At 46.7% G+C, this 18854-nt stretch overlaps 1 protein-coding gene across 1 annotated transcript; it reads left to right on the forward strand.

Annotated features, from left to right (window-relative positions):
- The first annotated feature begins 1448 nt into the window (after positions 1 to 1448).
- On the forward strand, positions 1449 to 10383 carry LOC126983760 (aladin-like). The gene is made up of 11 exons (XM_050836837.1): positions 1449 to 1660; positions 2677 to 2807; positions 3037 to 3221; positions 5901 to 5978; positions 6011 to 6101; positions 6533 to 6692; positions 6794 to 6966; positions 7637 to 7867; positions 8453 to 8581; positions 8951 to 9035; positions 9645 to 10383. Exons 1-11 carry the CDS (start codon positions 1541 to 1543, stop codon positions 9933 to 9935), a joined length of 1674 nt encoding a protein of 557 aa, XP_050692794.1. The 5' UTR covers positions 1449 to 1540; the 3' UTR covers positions 9936 to 10383.
- Positions 10384 to 18854: the final 8471 nt, after the last annotated feature.

The following is an 18854-nucleotide window of genomic DNA, read 5'->3' on the forward strand; positions in this document are numbered from 1 at the left end:
ACTAGGCTCATAACACTACCCATGGAAATACTAACACAACCTCTACCAAAGCCTTGTCAAACTATCACTAGGCTCATAACACTACCCATGGCAATACTAACACAACAACCTCTACCAAGGCCTTGTCAAACCATCACTAGGCTCATAACACTACCCACGGCAATACTAACACAACAACCTCTACCAAGGCCTTGTCAAACCTTCACTAGGCTCATAACACAACCCATGGCAATACTAACACAGCCTCTACCAAAGCCTTATTTGTTTTCTACTGTTGCACCCGCCTTGTTCTTTCTTATTTCTTCTTCACTGCTGACCGTGACTCCATATTATTAATGAAGTGCATAGCGTCAGAGCAGCTGCCTGACCTCATCACTGACCACAGCTGACCTCCACTGACACGCTGAGGGTATACCTACTGCCCGGGTCATGCGCTGGCTTGACCCTAAAGTTACCCCTTGAACTGGAGAAAATGGAACATATATTTAAGGGTAGACTTAAAAAAAGGTAAAAGTAGTGTCAATTCTTCCACTGGGCTTCCCTGAATGTTAATACCAATAGAAGTGCAGCGACTTGCCTGATGGGCGAGCCTCCTATAAGTCACTCTGCAGGGGAGCATCTCTTTGGCCGGCTTGTTAAGGAGTGGCTCTCCCGTCTCGCTGGTCGTGGGTTCGATCCCCGGCGCCGGCAAACCTTTCCTTGTCTGGATGAAATTCTCGTGTGTTTCGTTGTGGTCGCGTTGGAGTGTAGAAAAGCGTAAATCCTTGGTGTTTCACAATGACAGCAGTTTTACTTGTGTTTCTTGTTTGTCTGACCAGGCGTGGTTTCTCCTACAGTCACCCCTTGCCGGGAGAAAACGGGACGTACTGTAAACAAACAGTAGGCCTAACCATTTGAAAAGTAACCCGTGACACGCCAGGCCTCGTCAATAGACCGACTTGTTCGGCTCGGATGTCGTCAGTCAATAGAGTCGGTCTATCGGCGCTCGGTAGGCCGCCATTGACAAAGGCCCGTGTTCCCCCCTGTAGGCCTAGGGAGGAAGCAACTTTTTTTTTTTTTTTTGGTATTGATTGATTGATAGTTTATTGTTGCAGGTGATTGATTGGTAGTTTATTGTTGCAGGTGATTGACTGATAGTTTATTGTTGCAGGTGATTGATTGATAGTTTATTGTTGCAGGTGACTGATTGATAGTTTATTGTTGCAGGTAAACAACAAGGGAGAAGGGAGGAACATGCCATCCCAACCCCCAGGCAGGACAGAGTGTGATTATACAACTATTAGTACATGTGTAGGGAGCACCATGAAACTAAAAATACACAATGGTAGGAATATTTCGTTGGAGATATAACCTTTGAGCAATGAACAAACAGCATCATGTCCCTGATTAATAACATAAGTACATCAGGTTTACTGGTGGACCGTGGAGGAGGAACAGAGGAAACCGGGCCGTTGTGGAGGAGGTCGTGTTGGTGCTGTAACCGACGTCAACATCAGTCCTCTTGGCGCGGGAGCTTCATCTTCTGCCGTCACGTGCTGCCATGATCTCCCTGGACCACCTGCCGCCCCCGCCGCCCCTGGGCCAGGTGACGGCCTACGAGAACGATGGGCGGCTGTGTGCGCGTGGCGGCCCCGAGGCGACCACCACCGCCAGGAAATGGGTGAGGGGGCTTATTTTGTCCTGTGTTTGGGACCTCCTTCATCCTGTCTTCCTCATCTTCTCTTTCTCCTCTTCTTCTTTTCTTCTTCTTCTTCTTCCTTTGGGCTGTATCGCTTCGTGGGTCCTCCTCTTCATCTTCTCTTTCTCCTCTTCTTCTTCCTTTGGGCTGTATCGCTTCGTGGGTCCTCCTCTTCATCTTCTCTTTCTCCTCTTCTTCTTTTCTTCTTCTTCTTCCTTTGGGCTGTATCGCTTCGTGGGTCCTCCTCTTCATCTTCTCTTTCTCCTCTTCTTCTTCCTTTGGGCTGTATCGCTTCGTGGGTCCTCCTCTTCATCTTCTCTTTCTCCTCTTCTTCTTTTCTTCTTCTTCTTCCTTTGGGCTGTATCGCTTCGTGGGTCCTCCTCTTCATCTTCTCTTTCTCCTCTTCTTCTTTTCTTCTTCTTCCTTTGGGCTGTATCGCTTCGTGGGTCCTCCTCTTCATCTCTTTCTCCTCTTCTTCTTTTCTTCTTCTTCTTCCTTTGGGCTGTATCGCTTCGTGGGTCCTCCTCTTCCTCTTCTCTTTCTCCTCTTCTTCTTTTCTTCTTCTTCTTCCTTTGGGCTGTATCGCTTCGTGGGTCCTCTCCTTTTTCTTCTTCCTCTTCTTCATCTTCTCTTTCTCCTCTTCTTCTTTTCTTCTTCTTCTTCCTTTGGTCTGTATTTCTTCGTTGGTCCTCCTCCTCTTCATCCTCTCCTTTTTCTTCATCCTCTTCTTCATCTTCTCTTTCTCCTCTTCTTTTCTTCTTCCTTTGATCTGTATTTCTTCGTTGGCTCCTCCTCCTCTTGATCCTCTCCTCTTCTTCCTTTGTCCTGTATTACTTCGTGAGTCCTCCTCCTCCTCTTAGTCCTCTCCTCTTCTTTTTCTTCTTCCTTTAACTTGTATCATCTCATAGGTCCTCCTCCTCTTGATCCTCTCCTCTTCATCCTTTGGCCTGCATCACCTCATACTCCTCTTGATCCTCTTCTTCTCCGCCTCCCCCCAGCTTGGTGAGGAGCGATACATCGAGGTGGCGGTGGGGCAGGAGCCGGTGAGGAGTGCCCACAGCAAGCAGGAGGCGCGGGATGCCTTCTACGCCCACAAGGAGACACCCTGGCAGCGGATCATGTGTGCCTAGTGAGTATCGAGCGTTCGTAATGATAATAATGATAATAGTTAGCATGAGGATAATAATGTGTGTGTTACGGAGCGGTGAGTAGCGGGCTTTTTTTTTTCTCTGCACTCTTTCTGTTGCCCTTGAGCTGTCTCCTTTGCTGTAAAATAAATAAATAAATACAATAAATATTAATAATGTCACCAGTTACCCATAACCCTATACTGACCCCCTTCCCCCCCCCCCCTACAGTTACGAGGAAGGGTGGGGTGCGGCACTTCAAGAGGCCGTGCGCTGTGAGGCTGGTGGAGGGCGGCTGCAGCGGGCGGTGGTCCTGGTGGCAGCTGTGGGTGTGAAGGTGGCCGGCCTCCTCACCCGCCTCCAGGCCCTCCTTCCCTCACCCGCCAAGTCACCCGCTGTGTCCGCTGCACCGCTGGGTGAGTAGAGGAAGAGGAGGATGGGTGAGGAGGTGAATGGCCTTCCCCTGTAGGCCTACCTTATTTTTTTTATCTGTTTTCTTTGTTTGTTGATCTGTTTGTGATATTTTGATTTTTGTGTTCTACCACATTCAATATTTCTTCCATTGTTTGTTTTCCTTTGGTTTCGTGTTCTGCCGAGATAAAATTCTGCCTTAGTTTAGTTTTCCCTTAAATTTTATCCTCTGCCACTTTCATTGCTACTTCATTTATTTGTCCTCTTTTGATTTCATATTCTACTGTGTTGAAATTCTACATTAGTTTATTTTTCCTCTTGTTTCGTATCCTAACCTACCCTAACCTAACCTAACTCATAGACTTCACAATCTCTTGACGGGAAACGGGGCGCGGGGCCGATTCGCAGGGGGCCGATTTTCAAAAATTTAAAATTTAAATATTTTCAAAACCAAAGCAGCTAGCGACCTGAAACTAAAACAGGCACCTCCCTTAGGCATATATGAGTCTCCATGAGCAGCGGTATCAAAAAATTCAAAGTCGTTCCCTAATAAAATCCCGATTAATTGTTTTTTATATAAGTATAACAAAACTTAAAAAGGCTATAAAATCCTCAGATTTTACGCTAGATGCACAAACATCACCAAATGCAGAGATAATCACTTATATTTTCAGAATCAATAGCAATATTTAGCATATCTTATAAGTTTTTGCCCGAAATAGCTACTTATTTTTTTTTTATTTAGTGCAATTTTTTACGTAAGTTTTTAACATCTAATAAATCACTTAATTTTCACATTAGAAACTTAATACTTGAGGAAAGCATGCAGAAACATCTTAATTTTACTCAACAAAAGCAAAATATTCATTTTTCTATATACAATCACAACTTATTTTGGTTGAATTCGATGTCACTATTGCCGCAGCACGCCTTGCCGGCTATCTGGCCTCGTCCCTGAACAATCACTTTAGCCTTTTGGCCTATGACTTGTGGGCCCCGGTCAGTTTCCTGGACTTGTACACGTCCCTGTTCCTCGCCGTCTCCTTCCTGCCCTCCTCGACACTGCTCCTCTTCCTGCCGGTCGGCTGCTTCAAGGCCTTGTTCTTCCTCGCTTCTGAGGTCACGTCCTTGGAGAAATTAGCACCGAAACAGTTGAAGATGGACCTGCTGATGTGCGGCAAGATGGTGTTGGCCAGGTTGTGCCCCTCCTGGCACCTGTACCCCTGCAAGGTCGGGTCTGAGGCCGCCAGGAACTCCAGGAGGTGCCTGAACCCGTCCCTGTGGCGCATGGCAAGGGAGAGGAACCTCAACCTGCGCTCCTTCTTGTCCTCCCTGCACATCAGGGAGTCCCACAGCGACATCCCGAAGGACGCCATGTGGGCCATTGGGAGAGATGGCCGCTTCAGGACCGTCCGGCCTGCCTCCAGCTCTCCCTGTCGACCAGCTCGACCAGGGCGTCGAACATCACAGAGGGCGGGTCGCCTCTCGAGCTCCACGGTAATCTTCATCTCCTCCTGCTGGGCAAGCTCCTGCTTGCAGCACTCGGCCACAGAGGAGTTGGCCTGGACCTTCCTGGCCAGGTAGCCGAAGTTGCCGACCGCGGCGAGGAGCAACTCGTCCGTCGGCGGGTCCGGCTGGTCGTCGGCCAGCTCCCTGGCAAGCTGGGCCAAGATCACCTCGTCGTCCTCCTTCTCCTCTGCCTTGGCCCGGTCCAGGTCGGCCTGCACGTCCCCGGGAAGAACCCACGAGCTTCAGCAATGCAGGCGCTGGGCCAACCTGTTGCTCACCATGAAGTTCTGCACGCCGTCCAGTAGTGGCGCCGCACATGGTGCGGCGCTTGCAAAGAGTGCTCAGTCGGGTCAGAGTTGGCCTTCCCCATGCACACATACTCGACCCGTGGGACGTAGTGAACAGCCCCTCACTACCACACTGCACTGAACACACCACTGCACTGCACACAACACTGAGTCACTGCACTGATGGCGAGTACGGCTCCTCCACAGTTTACTCCACGGGTCGCGGCGTCCTCATATCTTGTGTCTCCTCCGTCACTTCCACCGATCCACTGCCTTCTGTGTCTTCTTGTATCGTCCTCTGGATCCTTGCAGTTGTGGGGAAGGGTACAGAGACGATGAATAACTGTAGGTCCTTTACTTGGAGAGTAAACAGAGGCAGGACAGCGATAATCCTTTACAGAGGGGAAGTGCCCAGCTGACTGCGTGCCTAAGGCGAGTTAGGCGACGCGGGAACTGAACTGAGTTGCCATGTAGGCACTAACTAAACGTACATTTCTTGTTTCCTAATACGTAAAACTGTGGACTTCACTATCCTACAGTTATCATTCATTTTACGTAAAGATTTCAACCTAAAGTTACGCAAATTTGCCATTTTTTACACAACGTTTTCAAAGTGCACGCATGGTGCTATTTTATATAAGTTACCTTGAATCCTTGACCAAATCACTCTAGAGACACTCCTGCCTGCTTGTATGCACTAAAACTTGAAGATTTCGTCCTGTTTCCACTTAAATTCGGAGTAAGAACGCAGAGTGTGTTTGAGTTGTCGCAGTGAAAGTCGCCATAACAATCGGCCCCTTGCGCGAAGCCAGCGCGCCAAGACTGAAGAGATTTCCCGTCAACTAGTTGTGAAGTCTATGCCTAACTTACCCTCATTCTCCCCCACAGTCCAGCGTGGGGGCGGGGGCAGCATCACCAGTGTGTGTTGGCACCCACACACCAACACACACTGGGCGTGGTTCATGATGACACACAACACTGGCGTGGCGGTGGTCTCTGTGAAGCAGTCAGGCTGTTCATGGCAGGACACAGTGTTGCGCCCTTCCTGAAACACCGGCACCAGCGCGGTTTGACACAGGTTGCGTGGATGTGAGTGTTGCTGCCCTTGCCTTCCCTCTCTCCTGTGCATTCATTCTTTTGTTATATGTTTTCCCTTCACTTAGTCCCCTCCTCCTCCTCCTCCTCCTCCTCCTTCTTCTCCTCTTTCTTATTTCTTCCTTAATTTTATCTTCTTTTCCTCCTCTAAAATCTCCTCTTCCTCTTTGTCTTTATCTCCTTTTACTTATCTTACTCCTCCTCCTCCTCCTCCTTACTCCTTTCTTAACTTTATCTTCTTTTCCTCCTCTAAAATTTCCTCTTCTTCCTCTTTGTCTTTATCTTCATTTACTTATTTTACAACTCCTCCGCTTCCTCCTCCTCCTCCAACCCAGCCCCTTCTCCTCCTCCTCACCAGACCCTTCTCTTCTCTTCCTTCACTCCCCTTTTACCTCCAAACTCACCCCCTTCTCCCGCCCACCCAGGCCCTTGTCGGCAGGTGTGCTGGCCATCGGGTGTGAGTCAGGTGTGCAGCTGTGGGTGCTGGACCCCAACACGGTGGTGGGGCGCCCCTCGGGGTCCTGCGCCACCCTCCTCACCCACCCTGCCGTGACCCCTGTGGCCGCCCTCACCTGGCACCCCAAGGTAAGGTGTGTGTGTATGTCTGTTTATGTGTGTGTGTGTGTGTGTTCTTTATTTGAGTTATATTATCAATGTTTTTTCCTCCTTCTTTCTCCCCACCCCAGGGTAACCTACTGGCCTGCGTGGGGGGCGGTGGGTCGCGCGTGGTGGTGTGGGATGTGTGGCGGGAGGTGGCGGTGGTGGTGCACGGAGGGGGCGCAGGGGGGGCCGCCACTCAGGTGCTGTGGTCCCCCGATGGCTCCAGGCTGCTGGTGACCTACGCTGGCAAGACCATGAGGTGAGGGGGGTAGGGGGAGGGAAGGGCGGGACTGGATGGGGCGGGGAGGGGAGGGACAGTAAGGTAGGCAGAGTAGTTTTCATTTAACCCGTCCGCTGCAATTAGCACGGATTTCGCCTTCACTGGTAGCCTGGTAACATACACTCCCAGGTCTTTCTCTGCCTCTGTGGTGGATAGTGTAGTGTTTCCCATGTGGTATTGGTGTGCTGGATATCCCTTCACTGGTAGCCTGGTAACATACACTCCTAGGTCTTTCTCTGCCTCTGTGGTGGATAGTGGAGTGTTTCCCATGTGGTATTGGTGTGCTGGATATCCCTTCACTGGTAGCCTGGTAACATACACTCCCAGGTCTTTCTCTGCCTCTGTGGTGGATAGTGTAGTGTTTCCCATGTGGTATTGGTGTGCTGGATATCCCTTCACTGGTAGCCTTGTCACACACACTCCCATGCCTTTCTCTGCCTCTGTGGTGGATAGTGAAGTGTGGTATTGGTGTGCTGGATATCCCCTCCCAAGGTGCATGACTTTACATTTTTCTTCATTGAATTGTAGCAGCCACTTTTTGTTCCATTCCTGTAGCTTAGTGATGTCTTCTGGTAGGGCATCCACAGCCAAGGGGTTAAATCAAGGTACTTCATCACCACCCTCACCGCCTCACCACTACCCCATACAGAATCTTCGAGACCCAGCGCTGGACCTACGAGCAGTGGAGCCTCGAGTCACCCGTGCAGTCAGCCGTGTGGTCAGGTCAAGGCCACGTGCTGCTCTTCGTGACCCAGGCCGACCCAACCCTCTACTGCCTGACCTTCGTGCCGGGAGAGGGGGTCGGGGGCACACAGGTGGCTGCCCAGGTGGCTGACCTCACGCAGATTATTGTGACCTGCAAGGATGGTGAGGAGATGAGGTGAGTGCTGTCCATGGAAATACGTTTGAAGATTTAACCCGTCCGCTGTGATTGGCACGGATTTCGCCCTCACTGGTAGCCTGGTAACATGTACTCCCAGGTCTTTCTCTGCCTCCGTGGTGGATAGTGGAGTGTTTCCCATGTGGTATTGGTGTGCTGGATATCCCTTCACTGGTAGCCTGGTAACATACACTCCCAGGTCTTTCTCTGCCTCTGTGGTGGATAGTGGAGTGTTTCCCATGCGGTATTGGTGTGCTGGATATCCCCTCCGAAGATGCATGACTACATTTTTCTTCATTGAATTGTAGCAGCCACTTTTTGTTCCACTCCTGTAGCTTGGTGATGTCTTCTTGTAGGAAATCCACAGCCAAGGGGTTAAAATGGAGATTAGACAAGGTGGAGAACAGATACTGAATAGCCGGATCATCTCAAAAGCTGCCATGTGTCTGGACTAACTGACCTCATGTGTCCTCAATGTTTCTTATGTGTCCCTGTGTCCTTATTGTGGAGGTGGAAGACTAGCTGAAATATTTTATGAATCACCACCAGTACTCATAATCCTCACCTCCTCCTCCTCCCTGGCAGTGTGGGCGGGGCGGTGCGTCAGCTGGCCTGGGACCCGAGGAGCGAAAGGTTGGCAGTGGTGTTTAGGGATACCGAGTGTGTGGCCCTGCTGCACACACACCCCTACCCCTCCCTGCACCTGGCTCCGGGGTACGTGTGTGTGTGTGTGTGTGTGTGTGTGTGTGTGTAACTATATCTCTTCTGTCTGCTGTTCTCTCCCTTTTTTTTTCTTCACACTCCCTGTTTCCCTACCACACACTTCCTTCCTCCTTTCCTCCCTCCCTCCCTCACACTCTTCCTCTTTCCCTCCCTCTTCCTCACTCTTCCTCTTTCCCTCCCTTCCTTCTTCCCTCACACACTTTCTTCCTCTTTCCCTCCCTCACACACTCCCTCACTCCCCATCCTCACACACTTCCTCTTTCCCTCCCTCACACACTCCCTCTCCCTCACTCCCTTCCTTACACACTTCCTTCCTCTCTCCCTCACTCCCTCCCTCACACTCTCTCGTCACCCTTGCAGAGGCTTCATCAGAGGCGAGGCGTTCCAGGTGCCAGTGAGCGTCAACTTCCAGCAGAACTTGTCCACTGGTGCTGTGTTGAGTGTGGTGAGTGGCCCTGTGGTTGACTGACTGACTGACTGACTGACTGGATGGCTGACTGACTGGATGGCTGACTGACTGACTGACTGACTAACATACATACTCAGAAGTTAGATTTTTTATACCAGTTTTATAAGTTAAGTTTAAGGATGGAGGTGGCAGGGAAAGAAGGAAGGAAGGAAGAGAAGGAGGAGGGTAAGATGTTAGAAGGAAGGAAGGAAGGAAAGAAAAAAGGCAACAGGTTTGAAGGAAGGGAAGGAAGAGAAGGAAAGTGAAAGACATGTAAGAAGGAAGGAAGGAAGGGAAGAAATAGAAGGAGGAGAGTAAGATGTTAGAAGGGAGGAAGGAAGGAAAGAAGGAAGGGAACAGGTTTGAAGGAAAGGGAAAAAGAGAAGTAGTGTGGAAGACATGTTAGAAGCAGGAAGGAAGGAAGGGAAGGAGAAGGAGGAAGAAAGGAAAGAAGGAAGGTAACAGTTTTGAAGGAAAGGAAGAAAGAGAAGGAGGAAGAAAGGAAAGAAGGAAGGTAACAGTTTTGAAGGAAAGGAAGAAAGAGAAGGAGGAAGAAACCAAAATAAGATAACAGGTAAATAAACACCCCTCACCCCTTAATTACAGGTGTGGACAAGTGGACAGGTGAGCCACATCCCCATGCGCTACTCCTCCCGGGACGAGCCACACCCTGCCACCACCCCTGCCAACACCTCCACCACCACCTCGCCTCTGCACCACCACCACCACCACCTCCAGCACCACCACCACCACCAGTTAGCTTCCACCTTCACCTCCCTCCCGCACTCTGGCTACTTCTCTGAGATCTCCCCAGCCTCTCCCCCCTTCACATCTCCCCCCTTCACCTCCCCCATCACCTCCCCCATCCTTGCTAGGCAGTTTGCGTCCCCCCAGTAAACAAAGAGGCGGAAAGACAGACAGACAGATAGATAGACAGACAGATAGATAGATGGATAGATAAATAGAGATAGGTTAGTTTAGTTGATGAATAGATGAAAAGGTTGGATAGGGTAGTTGAAATAGATAAAATTGATAGATAGATAGATAGATAGATACTGGATTGCAAATTACTACACTGTCTATTCTTTGATATTGATAAAGAAAAAAAATACTTAAGGTTTGTAATATGTAACTTTCTTCCTGTTTAAGTAATAGTAAAATAAGTTTGATATTTCCATTATTATTATTATTATCATTATTATTATTATTATTATTATTATTATTATTATTATTATTATTATTATTATTATTATTATTATTATTTTTATTGGTATTGTTTTTGTTCTTATAATTGGTTCCTATCTTATTATGTCTTATTATTATTATTTTTTTTCCTTATTAGATTTTGTGAATGTGATAATGTAGGCCTATTTTCTCTCTCTCTCTCTCTCTCTCTCTCTCTCTCTCTCATATATAGAAGGGTGGAAACTTTTGTAAGCATTGTCAAAAAAAATATTAATAAACTAACTAATCTTTTATCTTATTTTCATTCCCTTTAATTAACCTTTCCATTCTTATTAGTCTCTCTATCTGTCTATCTATCTATCTCAGTCACAGCAATAAGCAAGTAGATACAAATAAGAACACTTCAAGATCACTTATATATACATGACATTGATCAGACCTAGCTTTCGGCCACTCCTCTAACTCTTGATAGGAGCAGCGAGTAGCGGGCTTTTTTTTCCACATCTGTTATCTTTTTTCATGCCCTTGAACTGACTGACTCATATGCTGTAAAAAAAAATAAAAAAAAATAAATAAAAATCTGCAATATGTTTTTCCTGCAAGACACGTTTTCCTCAGTAAGCGTAATTATGCTGCACTAAATTCTTAAGCTGCAATTCCTGTACCACTTGATATAGAGACAGATGTTGCAGACTCGTAATTGCAGGGAGGATATATTTTGTGACTCGCGACCTCTCACTCCTCTTTCTCCTGCACAATTTTTTTTTATCTTATTTTACAGCTAAAGAAACATCTCAAGGACAACAAAAAATAGGTGTAAAAAATAAAAAAGCCCGCTAACCGCTGTTCCCACAAAGACAAAAGTAGCGACCGGCCAAAAGAGAGGTCAATTTCGGGAGACGGAAAATGCAGACTCGTAATTACTGGGAGAATATATTTTATGAATCACCTCCGCTTCCTCTTTCTCCACTCTCTCCTCCTCCTGCTCCTCCTTCGTTGATGTGACCATGGACCTCGGAGGAAGTGCAGAAATAAAGGCCACAGTGGGTTTTTGGAGCAGTGATATTTTCTCTCCTTTTTTTATGTTACGGGAAAGGAGGGAGATCAAGGGGCGGCGCTTAAGATACACAAGTTCCGTAGCGCGCAGTGAAACCAGGCAGCCGGGTACCGTAGAGTGTGTTGACGCGGACCTTTGGAGAGAGGGGAGTGAGGGTGTGATTATATTCTCATTTTTACTGGTTTATTCTTACTTTACTGACTTACTATTACTTTATACTGGTTTAATTTTACTTTTCACTGGTTTAATTTTACTTTACTGGTTTAATTTTACTTTACTGGTTTAATTTTACTTTTCACTGGTTTAATTTTACTTTTCACTGGTTTAATTTTACTTTACTGGTTTAATTTTACTTTTCACTGGTTTAATTTTACTTTACTGGTTTAATTTTACTTTTCACTGGTTTAATTTTACTTTACTGGTTTAATTTTACTTTTCACTGGTTTAATTTTACTTTACTGGTTTAATTTTACTTTTCACTGGTTTAATTTTACTTTTCACTGGTTTAATTTTACTTTTCACTGGTTTAATTTTACTTTTCACTGGTTTAATTTTACTTTACTGGTTTAATTTTACTTTTCACTGGTTTAATTTTACTTTACTGGTTTAATTTTAGTTTTCACTGGTTTAATTTTACTTTTCACTGGTTTAATTTTACTTTACTGGTTTAATTTTAGTTTTCACTGGTTTAATTTTACTTTACTGGTTTAATTTTAGTTTTAACTGGTTTAATTTTACTTTTCACTGGTTTAATTTTACTTTACTGGTTTAATTTTAGTTTTCACTGGTTTAATTTTACTTTACTGGTTTAATTTTACTTTTCACTGGTTTAATTTTACTTTACTGGTTTAATTTTACTTTTCACTGGTTTAATTTTACTTTACTGGTTTAATTTTACTTTTTTCTGTTTTTCTCTTACTTTTCCTGGTTTACTTTCCTGATTTTCCCCCTTTACTCGTTTACTCTTTCCTAACCTAACCTAACCTAACGTGACCTGCCCCGTTCAAAAGTGCGCCTCTCATACCAAGAGAAAAATAAACAAAAACAACCGGGTACCACAAAATGACCATAAACACCCAAGTAGGTCGTATAATAAGTCCTGATTATGCACAGTTATTAAAGTAGGCTACAACATTGCGTAAGGGTTTAATCAATTGCGAGTGGAACTTGTTAGCGATATAGACGCGGCGAGATACTGGAGCGATAGCCTTGTGTTGTGTGTGTGTGTGTGTGTGTGTGTAAATAATGAGTCAGTGAATGAATGAATAAGTAGATGAATGGGTATAGAGGGAATGCATCGGCGAGCACTTATTTATCTGTTTATGTAGGCCTATGTATTTCTCTTTCATCATCATCATCATTGGCTCTCACGCGCCAGTTTCGTGTCTCCGTGTGAACGTTTCCTGTTTCGACGGACTAAGAACTGAAGGAAAAGAAGGAAAACAGGTAGAAGGAGAGAGAGAGAGAGAGAGAGAGAGAGAGAGAGAGAGAGAGAGAGAGAGAGAGAGAGAGAGAGAGAGAGAGAGAGAGAAGATTTTTGTGAATGATTCTTAGATGCCCGACAGTAAGCTGATCAGACGATATCATATTTACATCTGCTAGGTTTTCTTTCCTGCATTTTTTTTAGTTTTTTTTTCTGAATTGTTCCATTTTCGAGACATTTCGTGAAAAGCTTCGGTCATTCTTGGCGGCAACTTCTCCGGCATTTTATCTGTTTATAAAGTCCACATTACTACGACCTTCCCGGGGGCTTCGTGGTGCAGTGGTTAGCACACTCGGCTCACAATCGAGAGAGCCCGGGTTCGATTCCCGGGCGGAGTGGAAAAATATTGGCGGCTTTTCCGATACCCTGCGCCCCTGTCCACCCAGCAGTGAATGGGTACCAGGTATTAATCGGGGGTTGTGTCCCGTCTCCTGGGGTCTGTTCCCTTCTCCTATAATTCCTTCCCCTTCTGTCTCTCTCCGGCATATGACCAAAGATGTTGCGCCGACTAAACGAAACTTTCCAACTTTACCCAGCAGTGAATGGGTACCAGGTATTAATCGGAGGTTGTGTCCCGTCTCCTGGGGTCTGTTCCCTTCTCCTATAATTCCTTCCCCTCCTGTCTCTCTCCGGCATATGACCACAGATGTTGCGCCGACTAAACGAAACTTTCCAACTTTACCCAGCAGTGAATGGGTACCAGGTATTAATCGGAGGTTGTGTCCCGTCTCCTGGGGTCTGTTCCCTTCTCCTATAATTCCTTCCCCTCCTGTCTCTCTCCGGCATATGACCACAGATGCTGCGCCGACTAAACGAAACTTTCCAACTTTACCCAGCAGTGAATGGGTACCAGGTATTAATCGGGGGTTGTGTCCCGTCTCCTGGGGTCTGTTCCCTTCTCCTATAACTCCTTCCCTTTCTGTCTCTCTCCGGCACATGACCACAGATGCTGCGCCGACTGAACGAAACTTTCCAACTCTCCCGGGGACTTCTCACTTATCGGCGCCGAGTTGAGTTATTTTCACGCGGGGTCGCTGAAACACCTCCGTCAGGGCCAAGTGTTCGGGGTATATAATTGCCGACGACTGCCTTGGAATAAGTGCTTTGGTTACAAGTGTGTGCGGGGCAGGACTGAATATTTATTGGCATGAGTCAGCGCCCAGCCCGGTCACCTCCACCTATAATTTCTCCCCTCTTTACCCTCCCCTCCCCACCTTCCTTCCCCTTCACCTATAATTTCTCCCCTCTTTACCCTCCCCTCCCCACCTTCCTTCCCCTCCACCTATAATTTCTCCCCTCTTTACCCTCCCCTCCCCACCTTCCTTCCCCTCCACCTATAATTTCTCCCTCTTTACCCTCCCTCCCCACCTTCCTTCCCTCCACCTATAATTTCTCCCTCTTTACCCTCCCCTCCCCACCTTCCTTCCCCTTCACCTCTAATTTCTCCCTCTTACCCTCCCTCCCCACCTTCCTTCCCTTCACCTATAATTTCTCCCCTCTTTACCCTCCGCTCCCCACCTTCCTTCCCCTTCACCTCTAATTTCTCCCCTCTTTACCCTCCCTCCCCACCTTCCTTCCCTCCCCAACTTCCTTCCCCTCACAGCCCCTCTCCACTCCCCTCCCCATCTTCCTTCCCCTCGCAGCCCCCCCTCCACTCCCCCCTTCTCTCCCCAGCTTGAGACGCCACACTTCTGTTCATCCCCCTCCCTCCCTTTCAACAACCCGCCGCCCCTTCCTCCTGAGGCTGAAGCTTAACGCCCATTCCCACACATGTGCAGGAATGAACCCATATTTAAGAGCGATTACGAGGATGTATTAACTATCGTTTGCTTAATGGTGTGGCGCGAGTTGGTGACGGGAAGTTCTGCCTATCACCACTTGTGCCGAGGTCGCGGAGTGAGGTGAGACAGAGAAAACTGGGGATGAGTGGAGAGAGAGAGGAAGGAGGGAAGAACGCAGGGAGAGTGAAGGGAATATGCTGGAAGAGGCAGAGGCAGGAGGGAAGAAGAAAAATGGAAGGAATCAGAAGAGGAAAAGGGGAAGATGAAGAGGGGAAGAGGAAGAGGGGAAGAAGGAAGGGAAGATGAAGAGGGAAAGAGGAAGGGAAGATGAAGAGGGAAAGAGGAAGGGGAGATGAAGAGGGGAGAGAGGGGTTCGATAGGGAAGATTGAACAGAAAACAAGGATATTCAACACTAATGCTATGGACTAAAGGGGTTTGGATCTCTGTGGCGGAGTGACGCAGACCAAATAAACAAGGATATTCAACACTAAAGACTATGGACTAAAGGGGTTTGGATCTCGCTAGCGCAATAACAAAGATTCCAACTCCAACTATATGGGCAATTGGCTCGGAATGGAAAGGGTAACTGCGTGGAGGCTTGCTCGAAGGCACCGTCCTGGGTGGAGACAGCGGGTGAGTGAAGCAACACGCCCCCTGGTATATTTTATTTTACAACAAGGGAGACAGCTCAAGGGCACACAAAAAGGAAACAGTAATAAAAAAAGCCCGCTACTCCCAGTTAGTTAGTGTGTTTGAGTGAGTCTTCCATGCTCGTTACTCATCTTTTTGGAGAATAAACTCTGCATTACTTTATCCCTGCAGTAAGTGTAATCCCATATTTTTGTAAGGAATGGAAAATGTATGTAGGAGTCAAAAGTGTGGGCGGATAAGTGTTATGTGTTAAGTGAGAGCCCGCAGTGACCGTTAGCTTTCTCACCGTCAGAACACTTAAGGGGCAATTACACTGGGCAAATTTTCCGTGGATCTTCAGTCAAACCACGATTTCCGCTGGCGTGGTTCTCATATTTCCCTGGTTTTCTGACGTGTCCACGATCTTCCAAAGCTACGGTGGATTTCACTGAAGGACGACGGTATTACTCATCATCATCAGCAGCAGCAATAACAAGAAACAATTGAGAACCACGTTAGCGAAAATCGTGGTTTGACTGAAGATCCACGGAAAATATACCCAGAGTAATAGCCCCTTTATTTGCTCACAAGTTTGACTCCTTCATACATTTTCATTTCCTTACAAAAATCTGGCATTACATAAGTTGTGCAGCGACTCTGATCCCTGTCACTGGAGGGGGTTCAGGAGGCGACGAAACCAAACCATTCCGCCCTGCATGGCCTGCCTGGCGCGACACTGATGGGAGGCTGCTATGGGTCTCGCCCAGAGTGAGGGGTGCTGGACTGCCCTGACCTGACTACCGGGGGCGCTGAGTTCGGGAAAGGTTAACATAAGAACATAGGGAGACTGCAAGAGACCGAATGTCCTACACAGGGCAGCTCCAGATTCCACCCCCATTGCCACCTGTCATCCTCGTCCATGTAGCTATCCAGTCTATTCTTAAAACAAGCTATCGTCCCTGCATTAACTATGTGATTGCTGAGTCTATTCCATTCCCCCACCACCCTACATATTACTAAACCAATGCCTGTCTATTTCCCTCCTAATTCTATACTTTTCTAATTTAAATCCATTCCTGCGAGTTCTATCCTGCTGGCTAGTTCTCAGTACTTTACTTATATCGCCTTTGTTGTAACCCTTGACCCATTTGAATACTGCTATCAGATCTCCCCGCACTCTTCGTCTTTCTAGTGAATGTAAGTTTAGATGTTACAGTCTATCTTGATATGGGAGGTTCCTCAGCCCTTGAATCATCTTGGTCATCCTCCTCTGAACTGATTCTAGCAAGTTGATGTCCATTCTGTAGTGTGGGCACCAAAACTGGACAGCATAATCTAAGTGTGGCCTAACTAACGCTAAATAGAGTCTGAGGGTTATACGAAACGCAGCTCTGCAACAATTACAATAATCACAACAATTTGCCGCGGGGTGACACGGCACGGGCCATCGGTCACCTGGAAGGAAGGTTAAGGAAGGAAAGGGAGACCAGGAAGGAAGGGCGAAGACGGAAAAGGGTGTGTAAATAGGAAGGGAAGTAGTATTAGGTAAGAGTGGGGAGGGGAGGCTGAGGGAGGGAGAGATAGGGAGGCGGGGGTATAACGGAGGGAGGGAGGGGGGGGGCACGGGGGGTAGGGGCGCAGGTGGGTATATAACACGCTCAGGGTTGTCATTGCGAGGCAGTGGTGGCAGAGTCCGGTCTTGGAGAGTGACTTCCACGGCCCGGTGTCTGGCTCGTCCTCCTCCTTCTCTTCTTCGTACGTAGGCAAGTTAACTCCTCATTCTAATTCTCCTTTTCCTCTTTCCCTGGATTTTCTCTTTCTTGCTCTCCTCTTCGCGCGCAAGCATCTTACATCCCCTACCTTCTCTTCCTAGTTCCCCTCTTCCTCGTCGTTCTTCGCGTTCTCCCGTCAATGTTAATGGTAAGACGAATGATCAGACTACCACTAGGGCCATAAAACTACCACCTGCGATGGTCGAGACTCCCACTAAGCCTTGTCAAATATATTAGCTTCGGCGGCATGGGTTCAGACCGGGGCGTCAGTCAGTCAGTCAGTCAGTCACCCTTGCCGTCGTGAATCAGTGAGCCGCAGTGGCCGAGGTAGGTATATAGATAGATAGATAGATAGAGAGATATTGACCACAAATGTACATAAAACCAAAACATCACACATAAATCGGAAGTTATTTAAGAATGTTAATTTCGTTAATATGACAACAGTACTTAAGTCAAATCTTTATATAATCACTAAAACATACAGAGATCTGGTGTCGTTACTGGCTTAAAAATAGTTAAAAAAATATCAAAACTTTATACACGGGAAGAGTAGTGACCGGGAGAGCAAGGACCCGTGGATGCTTTCTGCTCTCAACAACCATTCCCAAAGACCACAGTAGGGATGAGACGGGTTCCCATGAGAGTCCCTTCACGTTCACGGTTCAGAAGCCTTGTCAAACTATCCCTAGGCTCATGAAGCTGCCCATGGAAATACTAGCACAACCCCTATATACGAAAGCCTTACCAGATGTGGGTGTGTGAGCCGGGAAAATCTTGAAGGTGGGATGCTGGGTATATCAGAGGAAGGATGCTGGGGATGGTATGGACATGTATGGAGATGAAGAGATGACGAGTATATCAAGAGGTAAAGAGGAAGGACAAGGAGGAGATTCATGGATGCTGTGAGGAGGGGCATGGGGGAAGTTGGAGTGACGGAGGGAGCGGCAGAGGACAGGAGGAGATGGAAACGGGCGGTCCGCTATGGTACTCTCTAACGGGAACAAGCGAAACATCTGGGGCGGCGTTGAATCCTGAATGACTTGTCTGTAGTGAACGTTTTTAGACAAGTGTGCGTGTGTGTGTGTGTGTGTGTGGTGTGTGTGTGTGTGTGTGTAGTCAACCGTTACTGTGATAAAAAGTAGTCTCGTTGGTGGCGTGGACGAGATAAGTTTATATTATTAGACTGAAAGAGTAAATACGTGTCTGCCTTCCTGTGCTCACACCTGACGCTCGTATCTGCAAAGTAACGGTGGATTTCAATCAGAGGTAGTTTTCATTTCCTATATTTTTATTTTTACTTTTTTTTTTCATTTCCTTTACTTTCCCTTGAATTTTTATATCCCTTACTTGCAATTCGACTTCTTTTTAATTTCCTTTACTTTCCCTTTAAATTGTTATATCCTTTACTTTTAATTCGACTTCTTTTTAATTTCCTTTACTTTCCCTTTAAATTTTTATATCCTTTACTTGCAATTCGACTTCTTTTTAATTTCCTTCATTTTACCTTTAAATTTTTATATCCCTTACTTGCAATTCGACTTCTTTTTAATTTCCTTTACTTTCCCTTTAAATTTTTACATCCTTTGTTTTCAATTCGACTTCTTTTCTTTCCTCGCCTTTTATTCAGTATGATTTATCTTTCATTTTTTCTCTCTTCCTTTTACTTTCAATTTTGTTTTTTTTCCTTTACTTTCCCTTGAACTTTTTATATCCTTTATTTTCAAACTGACTTTTTTTTTCCTCGCCTTTGATTCAGTGATAATGCTAGAAGGCGAAGTGTGTGTGTGTGGGTGCTGGTGACGATCTGAGAGGAACGGTGTGTAATGCAATGGTAAAGTCAGGAACATACTTAAGCTGCGCGTGGTCTCAGTGCTCATCTCCGTCACAATGCCCTTAAGACCTGT

This window comes from Eriocheir sinensis, chromosome 54, assembly GCF_024679095.1.
Source record: "Eriocheir sinensis breed Jianghai 21 chromosome 54, ASM2467909v1, whole genome shotgun sequence".
NCBI classification, from domain to species: domain Eukaryota; kingdom Metazoa; phylum Arthropoda; class Malacostraca; order Decapoda; family Varunidae; genus Eriocheir; species Eriocheir sinensis.